Source organism: Chenopodium quinoa, unplaced genomic scaffold (genome assembly GCF_001683475.1).
Source record: "Chenopodium quinoa cultivar QQ74 unplaced genomic scaffold, ASM168347v1, whole genome shotgun sequence".
Lineage (NCBI taxonomy): Eukaryota > Viridiplantae > Streptophyta > Magnoliopsida > Caryophyllales > Amaranthaceae > Chenopodium > Chenopodium quinoa.
The window spans coordinates 880298-894979 of NW_018743812.1; the positions used below are offsets into that span (position 1 = coordinate 880298).

At 44.8% G+C, this 14682-nt stretch overlaps 1 protein-coding gene across 2 annotated transcripts; it reads right to left on the reverse strand.

The window, feature by feature from the left end:
* Positions 1–460: 460 nt before the first annotated feature.
* LOC110685376 (subtilisin-like protease SBT1.1) lies at positions 461–3588 on the reverse strand. Of its 2 annotated transcripts, none has more exons than XM_021861904.1 (3): positions 3511–3588; positions 2352–3129; positions 461–2198 (listed from the first exon to the last, which is right to left on the reverse strand). In XM_021861904.1, the coding sequence occupies exons 2-3, from the start codon at positions 3107–3109 to the stop codon at positions 620–622; spliced, it is 2337 nt and encodes a 778-aa protein (XP_021717596.1). In that variant the 5' UTR covers positions 3110–3129; positions 3511–3588; the 3' UTR covers positions 461–619. The 2 variants fall into 2 exon arrangements, with proteins under 2 accessions (XP_021717596.1, XP_021717597.1); XM_021861905.1 differs by having other exon boundaries at positions 2352–3123; positions 3511–3565.
* Between the last annotated feature and the right edge of the window lie 11094 nt (positions 3589–14682).

Consider the following 14682-nt stretch of genomic DNA (forward strand, 5'->3'; position numbering starts at 1 on the left):
TCATTAATTTTATGATGTATTTATAAAATGTATTTTTTATATATACCGTAATTTCCTTAATGTATTTATACAATGTATGATTGTTGTATCTCTAAGTCAAATTTGATGTACATGTAGTGTTAGCCTAATGTATTTCTATTTGATGTACCTATAGTGGTAGTCTAATGTATCTCTAGTTTAAATCTGATATACCTATAATGGTAGTCTAATAATCACCCTTCTCACCTGATCTCAACCCTATATATATATAATGGAGTATAAGTCAACGAGTGTCATGTTTATCCGTTTTTAATAGATAACGCTATATAAAAACAATAAGTACTAACTTATGCCTCGATTTAGTATTGGGATCGTAAAAATTAAAAGAGTAGGGAATATAGACTAAACTTTCATGACAACTGAACAAAGTGACGAGCACAAGGAAAAAATTGTTCCAAATCAATCTACTAAGCAAATCAAATTAAGCACAAATCAGTAGCTAATTTTCATTAAGAAGAACAAATTTAACCCTTCAAATAAATAATTTGAATACATTAAGGATTGAAAGGTGTTAAGTTAAGCAAAAACAATTTTGTTAACCCAAATTATATTTGTGGAAACAAAGAGAAAAATCTTGAGATTACTGCCAAGTAACTGCAATAGGACTTCTAACACTATAATGTCCACCCACCCAAACCAATGATCCAAATTTTGAAATTCCTGCCCTGGTTGTGATATTTGCTCCTGATCCTGTAAAACTCACCTTGTAACTTTGCTTCTCACCCAGTTTCTTAAAAGTTAACACTTTGGGTTCAACACTAATCTTCACATTTTTTGGTATCTCTACGAAAACCTTGTAACTAATCTTAGGAGTTCCTACATTAGTCACTGTTCTCTTGTATGTAAATGTGGTCCTTCCTTTCTTAAAAGCTTCGAAAACAACAGCAAAAGAAGGATAATTCAGATCACCAGGCTGAAGGGAATTTCCCTTCTTTTCTTTTGGGCAGCTGTACTTCTTTCTTGCCAAAATGGAGACCTGAGCATTAGTGAAATTGATACTGCATAGATAGTGCAAGTAGTCTTCTGCACTGATGTCATATACTAGCCCCGGATCAGAAGCTCCTTCAGGGTTTACATGACCTGACCCAAATGAAAAAGGGGTCGCAAATTTGGTACTTTTAGATACAAATGCATCAGAAATGAGATGCTCTTTGTTGTCATGAGTATAAGCAGATGTCATGATGGCTGATTTTATTGCAGCTGGTGACCAATCTTTATGGACTGATTTTACTAATGCAGCTATACCACTAAGGTGAGGGCAAGACATGGAAGTACCTGAGACTACATTGAACTGCACCCTTCTGTTGTCCTTTTTTAGCTCAGTAGGTGAAATAATTGGAGGCCAAGCAGCCAAAATGTTCACCCCAGGGGCAGTTATGTCAGGCTTAATGACATAGGGATCCACGAGGCTTGGACCTCGAGATGAGAAAGCGGCCACCACAGGGGCTCGTGCTCCATATCTCGTTCCATAAAATGAGATTGAACCTGTTAAGTTTTTGTTTTGAACATAGTATCCCTTGATGGCCTTAGCAGCTGTAGAGCCCACTGTGGTAGCTGGCAAAACATGAGGGTCAGCAAAAAGCTCTTCCCCTTGAATGGGACTATTAAGTAGTATCATCCCAGCTCCTCCTGCTGATTTTACCACAAATCCCTTCTCAGTTCTTCCGTTTAGACCACGGTCACAGAGAACGATCTTGCCTTTCACAAGGCTGGAAGATAAGGATCCATTGATGCAGAACTCAGCCCTGTTGCCTCCGGCTGTTTCTTTGTACACAATTGGGAGTTGCTTAGTCTTCTTTGCACCAGAATAAAGAGATGAACCCTTGAAAGCTTTGCCATTACTTAGCCTAACTTTAGTAGGGAAGATTCGGTCAGTGTAGCTAGCTGCAACAGTCGTCATCCACGGTGCCATGTTGCCAACAGATGAAGGGATTGGGCCAGAATTTCCTGCAGAACATGAAAAGAAAACTCCCTTTTCCATGGCTCCAAACGCCGCTATTGCCATGCTGTCCTGGTAATAAGGCCTTGGTAATCCTCCAAGGGACAGAGAGAGAACATCAACGCCATCGGCTACTGCTTGGTCTATGGCAGCTAATATATCAGAGCTAGCACAGCCCCTGTCCCAACAGACCTTGTATGCTGCTACTCTTGATGTAAACCTGTAAAAAAATGTGCAAACAGTCAATTTTAATAGAAGTGACAATGAAATAAATGAACTATTAACCAAAAAAAAAAATTGCATATGGCTTGAATCACATGAAACTGTATAAACTGTTGTAATCTAGTGAAACTTATTATCAAAATGTTAGTACCTCATTCCACTGGCAATACCGTTGGCCATGCCAAAGAGGCTAGCTCCAGGAACCATATTTCCTGCTGCTGTGGATGCAGTATGAGTCCCATGGCCATTGGAGTCCCTGGCAGACCGGAAGTCATCTGTTCCATTGATTCTTCCATTAATAGCCTCATATCCTTCAAGGAAATACCTGGCACCTATAAGCTTCTTATTGCAGTGTGCAGCTGAAAAGTTTGCACCTTTTTCACAAGTGCCTTTCCATCTAGCAGGAACCTGATTCACTCCTCTATCATGAAAACTGATATGTTCTGGCCAAATTCCTGTGTCAAGAACACCTACTATAACATCTGATGCCAAGCTAGAATAATTCCATAAACCTCGGCCAAATTCAAGGCCAAGAAAATGGGTGGAATATGTGGTGTGGAGATTTAGCATCACATCAGGAACAACAGAAAGTACCCCGTCAATATCAGTTAAGGATTGATATTGTTTTGTGGTAAGCTTAGCAGCAAAACCGGTCATGGTAGTCTCGTAGGTGTAAAGAAGCTCAGGGGCCAATGATTCTTCATCTCCATCATCTTGGGCTGCTGGTTTTATAACAGAGTTAAGTATTGTTTCATACCATTCTCGGGGTTGCTTGTTCAAACTCTGCAGCTCAACAATTTTAGAATCCTCGGTGTGAACTATGTACGTTGTTCTGTCAGCTGATGCAAATGTCGTTGCTGCTACCAAACCCAATAGAATTAGCTGGCACACCATCCTCATTGGTACCATATTGATGGTTGCACCTGCAACTGCAACAATGGAAATTAGTAAGCAATCATTTCTTGATAATCCAAAGTATTGAGCATTGCATGACAAAATTAAGATTAAGTTAGAGTTATGAAGTTAAATGTATAGAACTAACAGTTATTTGAAACTGTGAAAAACAAAAGGTAAAATTTGGAGAATAGGCAAACTATATATAGATGTTGATAGTCACAAAATATATCAGCATTTGCACTAATCTTACAGAAATGGTGATAGATAAAACATTCCTATCCTAGAAGAAAGTAAATAAACTAATCCAAGATACTATGTAGAAAGATACTGATCGCATAAGATCAAACTCGACACAAACAAAAAAGGTAGCAAGATTCATGAAGATATTATTTTTTAGCAGAGGCAGAAGTTACCTATCTTTCTGCACCCACCACAAGTAAATGAAAAAGAGGATGGTGCAGAACTTCTCTAGATGGGATTCTTTATATAAGCAAGCCATACACTTAAAACGGAACTACAGATCTTTATCCACATTTAATGCTATTCAATGATGATAAATTCCTTTTTAGGTAAGAGATGTGATTATTTTGCAAGCAAATTTTATTGACTAGCTGCTTCATTTGGAAAAGCTTACCAAACTGACATAAAATTATAATTAAGCACTCGTGGTAATCTACTAATCAACAGATTGTGAAGTAAGAGCAGTGAGATGATTTTGAACTGGTGAAATCGGTCAAAATTTGCAGTTCATCATCATGGATTCGAGAACTGTTAAACCGAGTATTATTCACTTGATCATAGTTGGAAAAAAAAAGGAATAACTAAAAAATAGAGTACTCTTTCAGTGAGGCCATGCCGCCATGGTAATAATTGTTCTGCACGTAGGTATAAGACCGTCCTCGGCTATCATGAGCAAAAACCTAAAACATATCAGGTAAATAGCTCAATTATTTTAGACACACTCACACATCCATCCCAAAAAAAAAGATGAAGGGAAACTTCAAACGCCAATTATCCAGTTCTTATCTATGTTAAACTCTTTGTTTCACCTCAAGTATTTGTCTTTGATCCTTGACGCTCTGGTATGAACAATTTGACATCCATCTCTGGACTTCTGATTTTTAAGGAGCTTATTTACGTCTTTGAAGTTTTAACAGTTTGAAAGTGATGGCATTAATCCCACGTCACATTGAGCAGTAATTTGTACAGTCAAACATCCGGTTAGGATTGAGTCGGTAGACAAGTAACGTATGAACGTGCAGCTCATGAAGAGAATAAGAGTGAAAAGTTCAGTGCTACTTTCTTAAGATAGGAAAAGGACTACAAAATTGATGAACTAATTAATGAAAAGCATGCTAGATAGTTACTCCACAATGATAGTATGATACAAAAGGCTCATTATGAAATAACTTCCTTTGAGTCTTACCTAAGGAAATACAGGAATGGGCATGTAGAAAAAAAGCAGCATGATGGTTATTCAACAACCATGCAACAATGCATGTGAAGCCTGACAACATCAAAATTTCAACTTGAAGCACAAAAATATAACTCAAACCCATAATTGTCTGTAACTAAGTAAAATCATATTGTCTCACCTTTTCAATTATTAATACTTAGTTAATGTTTCGGTTGAAAACAATGGGACCTTGCCGAAGGTCCACTAAAATGGAGAAGACTGGATTCGATCCAAGCTGTGTTGGGCCGAAGGTTTCCTGCACAGTGAACACACGTAAACTAGCCTCGGGGGTGTTTCCGAGGAAGGCCCCTCCGATGCTAAAGTCAGTACAATGTGTAAAAAGGAAGACACTATGCAAGAGAGTTTGTAGCTTGAGGCTTTTGTGGAGTATTTCTCAATGCAAGAATGAGCATATGAGTTGGAATAATCCGTGTATGAGATGATGCATGTGTTGTTGTGTCTGATAGTGTATATGATGTTATGAGATGTCTTATGTAAGAATATGACTCTCCCCTTGAATGTGTTAATATGAGGGCTTTTATACCTCATCATATTTGGAGAGGTTGGGCTTTAGCCCAATTGGCTTACTTTGTGGGCTGACTTTTGACTTTTGAGCAATTGGAGAGTTGAACCTTGACCTTGGGCTTTTAATTGGATCATTTAGTGCTCAGGCCCAATTTTGACTAAATTGGACCCAAACAACTTGCCCCCCAGACCCGATTCGGAAGAATGACGGGTCGGGTTTGATTTAACTCAGAAAAGGAGGGAAGTAAATGATTTAATTGATCCAAAAATTTGAATTTAAACCGTAATTAATGAGATAACAACGGTTAATGATTTGCGGAAGTTGGACGGATAATGGGCGGTTTAATCACAAGACATGTGTTTAATGGTTACTTAGTGGGTACTTAAGAGAAATTAAAGCACAGACTCTTCGTATCCCGTACCTGGAGATATAAACAGAGGCGCGTCATTCTCCTCACTGATTCACCAACACAAACCCAGAATTCTTCGAGAGAGAATCCAAGAATCCGTATCAAAACTTCGCAAATTCCCCCGAGCATTGAGCTTAGAAGCTGAGACTTGCCACTACGAACTCGTAAATCGGCAACTTTCGCTTCAGATTAGGTAAATTCCTTTGATTTCAGTTTATTTTTCTTCGAATTCGAACTCCTTCCCCTCTTCTTTCGACTTTTCTCTTCGAAATAGTCCATGGCAAGAGGAGTTAGAGGTAGAGCCCGTGCTCCAAGAAGAGCAAGGCCGATTCCCGATCCTAGGAATAGGATTGGGACCTGGAATGGTCGAAGGCCGGAGTCTGACCCTGCTGATGGGATTAGGGCGACTCCCCTTTCCTCGGCTCCTCCTCAAAGAACGGATGAGCCGAGTGCTTCTGGACGGGACGATGAAATTCCCGCTGTCCTTTGGGATATCCTCCCTGGGTTTTCAGAGTGGGAGAATGCCGAAGTCGCTTCGGCCATGATAAAGAACCGCCCCTACTCATGGTGGGTAGAGAACGCCGATCAATATCGATTTGCCGAGCAAATTGAGTTGCACTACGGCATTTTTGAAGCTGATGGATATTGGTGCCGAATGCCCTCAGCATCCGATAGAATCCATCGTCCACCCCCGGGGTATGTGGGGGTGTACACGAGACAGCTTCAGTATGGGCTGAGGTTCCCTTTGGACGTTTTCGTCCGAGACTTGCTGATCCATTACAACATTTCCCTATGTCAGCTAACCCCCACCAGCATCCGAAGGGTGATGACATACTTATGGGTCTGCAAGTTCTTCAGATACGTGCCGAACCTGCACTGCTTCAGAAAGCTCCATCGGCTAGTGCCAAATATTCAGAGTGGGCACGGAAGCCATGGTTCTGGGTGGTATCGGATTGAGTCCCGGCCCCAATACTTGACCATGTGGCCAAATGACTCTTCAGACAAGGACTGGAGAGGTCAATGGATTTGGGTTAGGGCACCCATAGATCCGGGCCACCCTTGCGTCTTCAGCGCTCCCCGGTACTTAGCTGAGCCTGATCCCGAAATGGGAAGTCTAGGTCCCCCCGCAGATAACGGGGCGGATCCGAACCTGGATCAGCAACATATCTTCGGCAAGCTGCCGAACCCGGGGGGGAGTGGTCGAATGCAGCATATCTCGGAGACTTGGCTCCCCGATACGCATTACGTTTTCCAAGAGAATATGCTAGCAGCTGTTGGCCTCAGCCGAAAGTTTAAGGATGGTAAGCTTCTTCGGCTGGGGCCGAGGCTTTTAACTACCTCTTTTTCTTCTCTCGCTTTGCTTTTTTATGCTGTGCCAACATATCTGAGCTAAACTTTTTCCCTTTCCTTTTTTCAGAGCGGGACGAGACCAACGTTGGTATTAACTACGCTCGTCTTGGTGTTAACCGAGAGCGAGTTGTAACTGAACGGGCCCCGTCTATCACTGAGCCGAGGCATAGGGAAGTTCATCTGGACTCTTCCCACTTCCAAATTGAGGCTGTTGCTCTGTATCAGAGGCAGAAGCCTTGGTGGAAGAAGAGAGACCCTTGGTTTCAGCTGCTGAACGAAGAAGCTGAAGCTGCCCGCACAGCCGAAGAGGTTGCACGGGTACTTGAGGCTTGTGAAGGAGGAGAAGGGTCCTCCAGAGCTGCTGAAGCCGAAGCTGCAGCTAGAGCAGCTGAAGAAGACGAGGCTTTGCTGAAGACCTCGGTGAGCTTTCAGACAACTTTTTTCTTTTCTTCTTTTTTTTTTTTTTTTTTTTTTTTTTTTTACTCACACTCTTCTTCCCCCCTGTCTGTTACAGTCTGAAGAGAGTAACAGACACAGAGAAGGCAAAGCTCCTGTTCGTCCCGAAGATCAAATACAAGAGTCTTCAGACTCAGATATGGACGAGCAGCCTCTTCTGAAAAGGCGCCGAAGGATGGCCATCATCGGCCCTCATGATTTTCAGCAGAGGCCGATGACCATCGGCGTCGCAATAAGGGAACCTGAGGAAGGCAATGGATCGCCGAGGGTTCCCCAGCCAACACCCCAATCTCCTCAAAAGACCCCTCCGCCACCTCCTGAGATGGAGGTGGATCAGAGAACTCCCGAACCTAAGGGAGGGGTCCAAGAAGAAATCAAGGAGAGTGCTGCTGAGCACGAAAATAAAGATGCCGTGATGTCAAGTGCTGAAGGCTTCACGGCAGATATCGCAAGAGAGGTTGAGGCTTTCGTCCTCACCCCTGAAGAAGAGGAGGTCATAGTACTTGACTCCTCTGAGAAGGACGATGCTGAGACAACCAAAGCTAATCAAGCTCCATCGTCGTCCTTCCCTTCTTTCCAGACTCTGCATTCTGGAGAAATGGGTTTCTCGGCCCCCCGAATTCCAATCCCAGATCACATCTGGGACCTCATATGGGGTCAAAACCGAGAAGGAGCTGCAGCCTACTTCGGCAATTTTGCTGGCATGTCCGAAGTAGACAGGGCAAGGATCTGGTCGCTGAAGGCCACTGCTGGGATGGGCGAATCCAGTAGATCAGTTCCTGACCCAGCCAGGTCTAACCAACTGCTGATGATGCAGGTAATTTTCCTTCATTTCCTCCGAAATTCAGCTCTATTTTTTTTTCTTATTACTTATTTTTTTTTGTCTTCCTGTTTTCAGTTCGTGCACAATCAGACTCTCACTGTAGAGCTGATTGATACCCTACAAGATAGGGTAGACGCTGCTGTGCACGAAAGGAAGGTGGCTGAAGAGGAAGTTAAGCTTGCTAAGCTGAAGCAAGCAGCAGCTGAAGAGAAGCAGCAGGAGGTTGAGGAGTACGGTAAAAAAGCTGCCGAAGCTCTGAAAACCTTCTGCGATGCTATGGAGATGGAGGTTTTTCCCCCACTGATGGAAGGGGAAAAATTCCTCCAGGAGCATATGGGAGTGGACGTCTCCAAATTCAAGGCTGCTATTGAGAGCCGAATTCAAGAAGGAACTGCTGCACAAGCTGAAGTGCAGCAGCGTCTAGAGGCTCTTGAAGCCAGCCGAATGGCTGCTGAAGAGTTGCTCTTGGCCAAAGACGTCCAACTCTCAGAGGCTGCTGCTGCTGCTGAAGCTCAAAGAGCTAAATTCCAAGAGGCTGAGGATCAACTGCTGATCCAGAAAGTTGAAGTGGCCCAAGCTCAGACAAAGGCTTTCCAAATTCAGCAAGAGCTGAATGAGCTGAAGGGTTCCTCCTCCAAAGTCGCTGAACAGCTGAAGAAATCCAAGGAAGACTTGGAGGAGACCCAGAAGAAGCTGGCTGATGCTGAGGCTTCACTCAAGGTCCGTGTTTATACCCAAGAGGAATATGAGATGGGTTTCAGAAACGGATTCCGAGTATGCCGAAGACTCTGCCTTCATGCTGAGCCGAAGCTGGACTGGTCTAAATGTGCTGAGTGGGTCCAGAATCCCGAAGACCCTCACATGAAGTATGCAACTCCAGCTGAAGCTGAAATTCTTAAGGCTGAGGAAGCCGAAGAGGAAGCTGAAAGACTGGAGTTGGAAGCTGAGCAGAGGGAAAGGGAGGCTCGGCAAAGTGCAAAGCCCGCCTCTTCTGCTGCTGGGGCTGAGGCCACCATGGGACTCAACGCTGATCAGTCTGATCCTCCGGCTGAAGCATAGGAACTCGGGCAGTCGTCTTCAGAATCTTGCGGTTCATCATGTGCTTAACTTTAGACTTGCCGCTTTCTGATTTTTTTGCCTTGTTTTTTGCTTCAGCTTGCCTTGTCGTACAGCAGTTTTATTTTTTTGCTTATGTACGTATTTCGGCAGCTGTTATTTTCCGCTTGTGGGCGGCTGCCGATACTGAATTATTGAACTTGTAGCTCAAAAATTTTTTCTTCAGTTGCTTTATTTTTGAATGCTTTACTGTTTCTTTTCTTCAACTCTGCCGAACATAGCTGCACTGCGTGCTTCTTGCCCCCACAGAAATTGAAGTATGACTTTAGTTGAATAAGCAATTTCTGAACTTCTTCAAAATAGATATCCGAAACACAGGGCCAACTTAAGGCAATGCTTCTGGGATACAAGTCTTACTGAAGATTGACTGTCTGAAAGTTGGATATCCGAAACACAGGGCCAACTGAAGGCAATGCTTCTGGGATACAAGTCTTACTGAAGATTGTCTGAAAGTTGGATATCCGAAACACAGGGCCAACTGAAGGCAATGCTTGGGATATTAGCTTTCTGGGACTAACCTCTTTAGAACAAGTCTTACTGAAATTTGACTTCAGCTGAAAGACCAGCGTTCTTAAAGAAGACGTATATCCGAAACACAGGGCCAACTTAAGGCAATGTTTCGGATAATGGCTCTCTGGGATACAAGGCTCAGTTAAGGCAATATCCCAGGATTGTCCATGGACTCATGTCTTTGGAGAACAGGTCTTACTGATGTTTGATTTCAGCTGAAAGACCAGTGTTCTTTAAAAAGACTGAGTTTTGTAAGCCATCTGAAACCCAGTTACCCGAAGGCGAAGGTTTCAGACGAGGCTGATTTAAAAAGGCTGTTATCCTTGATTTTCTGTCTATCTTTGAAAAATGGATACCCGAAACACAGGGCCAACTTAAGGCAATGTTTCGGATAATGGCTCTCTGGGATACAAGGCTCAGTTAAGGCAATATCCCAGAATTGTCCATGGACTCATGTCTTTGGAGAACAAGTCTTACTGAAGTTTGACTTCAGCTGAAAGACCAGTGTTCTTTAAAAAGACTGAGTTTTGTAAGCCATCTGAAACCCAGTTACCCGAAGGCGAAGGTTTCAGACGAGGCTGATTTAAAAATTTTCAACTGTTGCTGTTATCCTTGATTTTCTGGCTATCTTTGAAAAATGGATACCCGAAACACAGGGCCAACTTAAGGCAATGTTTCGGATAATGGCTCTCTGGGATACAAGGCTCAGTTAAGGCAATATCCCAGAATTGTCCATGGACTCATGTCTTTGGAGAACAAGTCTTACTGAAGTTTGACTTCAGCTGAAAGACCAGTGTTCTTTAAAAAGACAGGTTTTGTCAGCAATCTGAAACCCAGTTACCCGAAGGCGAAGGCTTCAGACGAGGCTGAATAAAAAACCCTCAAAGAGTAGATAGAACAAAGAAAATTTTGAAAGGATAAACAGTTGTAAATTTTATATAAATGGCGGCTCCAAGGCCTGTCATTAGTTCAAAATGTACTTACAAAGATTGTTCTGCCCCGAAGGGTTTACACATGGTATTTTTTCAGTACATCAGCATTCCAGTGATTCTTCAACTCAGTTCCATCCAACTGCCGAAGTCGGTATGTCCCTGGCTGAAGCTCATCATAAATTTCATAAGGTCCCTCCCATGTAGCTGAGAGCTTCCCATGGATTCGGCCTTTCTGAACTGCAGCAGCATTCCGAAGGACAAGATCCCCAATTTTGAGAGGCCTTGCATGGACCCTTCAGTTATGGGAGATGAGGTCTGAACTTATCCCGGGCATATCAGCTGCCGAGAAAGCAAACACATCTCTGTTATCCCGCAGGAGCTGAATAAGTTCACAACGGGTGTTAGGATCAAGGTCCATCCCGATTGTTACACATTTCTCAGCATCTCCTTCGGCCAACTCTGCTGTTTCAGTCTGTTGGTCCATGTCCATTGCTGATGGACTGGACTCTTCAGAATCTGGTCTGCTGCCAATGTCAGCAGGTGTCCCAGTCTTTGTGTTCTTCGGCTGGCTCTCTGAGTCTTTCGGCTCAGATGAAGAGTCAACCTTTTCCCTTTCGGGACCTTTTTCTCTGGGCACTGATCCTTGGGCCGAAGCACTTAGGCCTTTCGGCTTTTTTGTGCTTGGCTCTCTTTCTTTTTCTTTCTCCTCCTCATCCTTGTCGTTATCTGGGCGACTACTGGATGGCTTGAGGTAGTTGCACCTTCGGGCGTCCTTCTGGTTGCCCTGTATCCTTTCGGGGAAGCCGGCGTCTGAGACATAAATCATCAGCTGATGATAAGTTGAGACGACCCCTTGGATCTCGTGAATTATGGGTCTCCCCAAAATCACGTTGTACACTGAAGGAGCGTCGATGACCAAAAACTCAATCATGACGTTCCGGGCTGCCTCATCGCAACCGATGGTGACAGGAAGTGTCACCTTCCCATCTGGATAAGTTGAAGCCCCATTGAACCCGGATACCGGATAGGGTACCGGCGTAAGGTGCTTGGGCTTCAGCTTAATTTGGTTGTAGGCCTTTCGGAACAGAATGTTTGCTCCGCTGCCACCGTCAACAAGGACCTTACTGACGTCGTGGTTGGCCACCGTGGCGATGATCACCAACGGATCCTCGTGAGGGAACGTAATCCCCCGGCAGTCGGCGGCTGTGAACGTCATGTTCGGCACCGGCGACTGGGGAGATTGAATGTCAGCGTTGTTCACCTGGTGAGTCAAAGCTCTAAGGTGACGCTTGTGCTCCCTCCGAGAGTATATTCCTCCCGAGATAACATTGATCGGAGGGAATTTCCCCTCCGGTTTTTTACTGTTTTTCCGGGGGAAATCAAGGTCCTGCCGAGGGTCCTTTGCTAACCTTTCGGATTCTTTTTTCTCGCGGTGATCCGCGATGTATTTTTTCAAGTATCCCTTCCGGACCATGTCTTCTATCTGGTCCTTCAGCTGGATACACTCTTCAGTGTTGTGGCCCGAAGACTCGTGGAACTCACACCACTGATTTTTATTTTTTCGCTGATACCACTCTGGGAGTGGTCTCGGCTTTCGGTAACTCTGCTCCTCCTTCGTCACACTGTAAATTTTGGCGCGTGGAAGAGAGAGCGGAGTGTAGGACTCGTATCTGCCTGTGTATGAGGCAAACCTGTCCTTCTTTAGGTCGCTGGCCGAAGATGGCTCCGAGGCCTTTGATTTTCCCTTTGCCTTATGGCCTTGGCCTTCAGACAAGGGTATTTGCCTCTGTTTCCCTCCCCCGGATTGAGGTTGGGTTTTTGCTTTATTCCATTCTTCGGCTCGGATGAACTTATCCGAAGCACTAAGAGCTTCCTCCAAGGTCTGCGGGGTATGCATGACCATGAAGTCTAGGAATTTTCCTGGCTGAAGGCCATTCTGCATTGCAAAAACAGCTAGCCCCTGGTCCAGCTGAGAGACGCTTGATGACTCGTTACTGAAACGGGTCAGGTAGTCTCGGAGGCTTTCAGTTTCCCCCTGTTGCAGACCCATGAGCTCTGCGGTAGTCTTTTCTCGGCGGTTTGCCGTGGAAAACTTGCTCCTGAACTTGGAGGACAGATCATCCCAACCTGTTATGGAGCCTTGCCTTACTCCCTTGGAGATCCACGCTTGCGCGACCCCCTTGAGAGTGGTTGGGAAATATTTGCACCAAGTTGCCTCGGATCTGGGGCAAAGATGCATATGAGCCTCATACGAGGCCACGTGGTCCTTCGGATCCGTGGTCCCGTCATATGTGATATGCGACGGTATTTTAACCGTGGGTACGCGCTCTTCTAGTATCCATTGCTCGAATGGTGAACTAGCGGGAAGCATAATGGCCTTGCCCTTGTTCCTGGCCGAAGGGACCGCGCTCCGCCCTCTCAGAGAGGTAGGAGTGGTTTTCGTCCCTGGCTGGGAAGTCTGGGCCTCGGCTGCAGGGAACGTGAGGCGACTACGCACGCTCGGTTCCTGGCCGCCGAGTCGGTCAAGGACGCTTCTGCGAGCAGTCTCAGGTTCCCGGCGAGCAGATTCTGGCCGAGAAGCTGAGCTGCTGCTCTTATGCGCTGCTGGTCTTGAGGATGAGGATCCTTAAATAATTGAGAGTTCTTCTTCCTCTGTTTTTCATTTTTCCAAGAATCCTCCTCCCACTCTTCCAGTTCCCGGAAGGAAGGAAGCTTCCCACCGTCATGGTCTAACTTCCTCCGCTGATGCCGGGTATGCGGAGGAGTTCGATCACGAGGCGGTGGCATATTCTGTGCCCTCATTGCCTCCATGAGTACTGCCAGCGCTCTTGCCACCTCTTCCGAACTGGGCCCCGTCAAAGGGGTCCCCGGCCGAGTGTGGGCATGAGGCCGTGCAGCCGATGGTTGGCTTCGGGACACCGAATATGTCCTATGATCAGACTGACCCCTGCTAGACCGAGAGTGGTCCGGCCTATATTGAGAGTCATGCATTATAGGAGATAGGGAATCCTCCTTGTGTGATCCTCCCCCCGAGCCGGCACCCTTGGGAGAGTTCCGGTCCGGCGAGGGCGATGGTGTAGGGGTTTTAGGCTTTTCGCCCGCTCCTTGACGGAGGCTTTTGCTCTTGCGGTTCTTAGCCATGGCTGCTAAGACAATTGCAAGATGATCTTGGTTAGGAATTTGGCTTAAAGATTTTTGAAAGTCTTCCCCACAGACGGCGCCAAATTGTTTCGGTTGAAAACAATGGGACCTTGCCGAAGGTCCACTAAAATGGAGAAGACTGGATTCGATCCAAGCTGTGTTGGGCCGAAGGTTTCCTGCACAGTGAACACACGTAAACTAGCCTCGGGGGTGTTTCCGAGGAAGGCCCCTCCGATGCTAAAGTCAGTACAATGTGTAAAAAGGAAGACACTATGCAAGAGAGTTTGTAGCTTGAGGCTTTTGTGGAGTATTTCTCAATGCAAGAATGAGCATATGAGTTGGAATAATCCGTGTATGAGATGATGCATGTGTTGTTGTGTCTGATAGTGTATATGATGTTATGAGATGTCTTATGTAAGAATATGACTCTCCCCTTGAATGTGTTAATATGAGGGCTTTTATACCTCATCATATTTGGAGAGGTTGGGCTTTAGCCCAATTGGCTTACTTTGTGGGCTGACTTTTGACTTTTGAGCAATTGGAGAGTTGAACCTTGACCTTGGGCTTTTAATTGGATCATTTAGTGCTCAGGCCCAATTTTGACTAAATTGGACCCAAACAGTTAATAATATCAGTTCTTTGTTAAAACTCCAACTGATCACATTTTAGTATCGATATGCTGTCGTTTCAAGGATGCAGGAGACACTGCTTTACTAGCAATATAAACTTCATATGTATGGACATAATACGCCGGCATGTTTAAGAGACTACGAGTGCTCGAGATGAGGAAACATAATTAATCAAGTGAGTTAAATACACATACTTTACTTTGAAGTCTGGTTAGCTCTCATCATTGGAGCCAGGCT

What these genes read in the sequence shown, in the direction of transcription:
- LOC110685376 (XM_021861904.1), bottom strand. Translation starts at nt 3,109, where the DNA reads ATGGTACCAATGAGGATGGTGTGCCAGCTAATTCTATTGGGTTTGGTA. An exon ending in GGTATTGCCAGTGGAATGAG is followed by an intron (nt 2,199 to 2,351) that starts GTACTAACATTT and finishes ATTTTTTTACAG; the next exon opens with GTTTACATCAAGAGTAGCAG.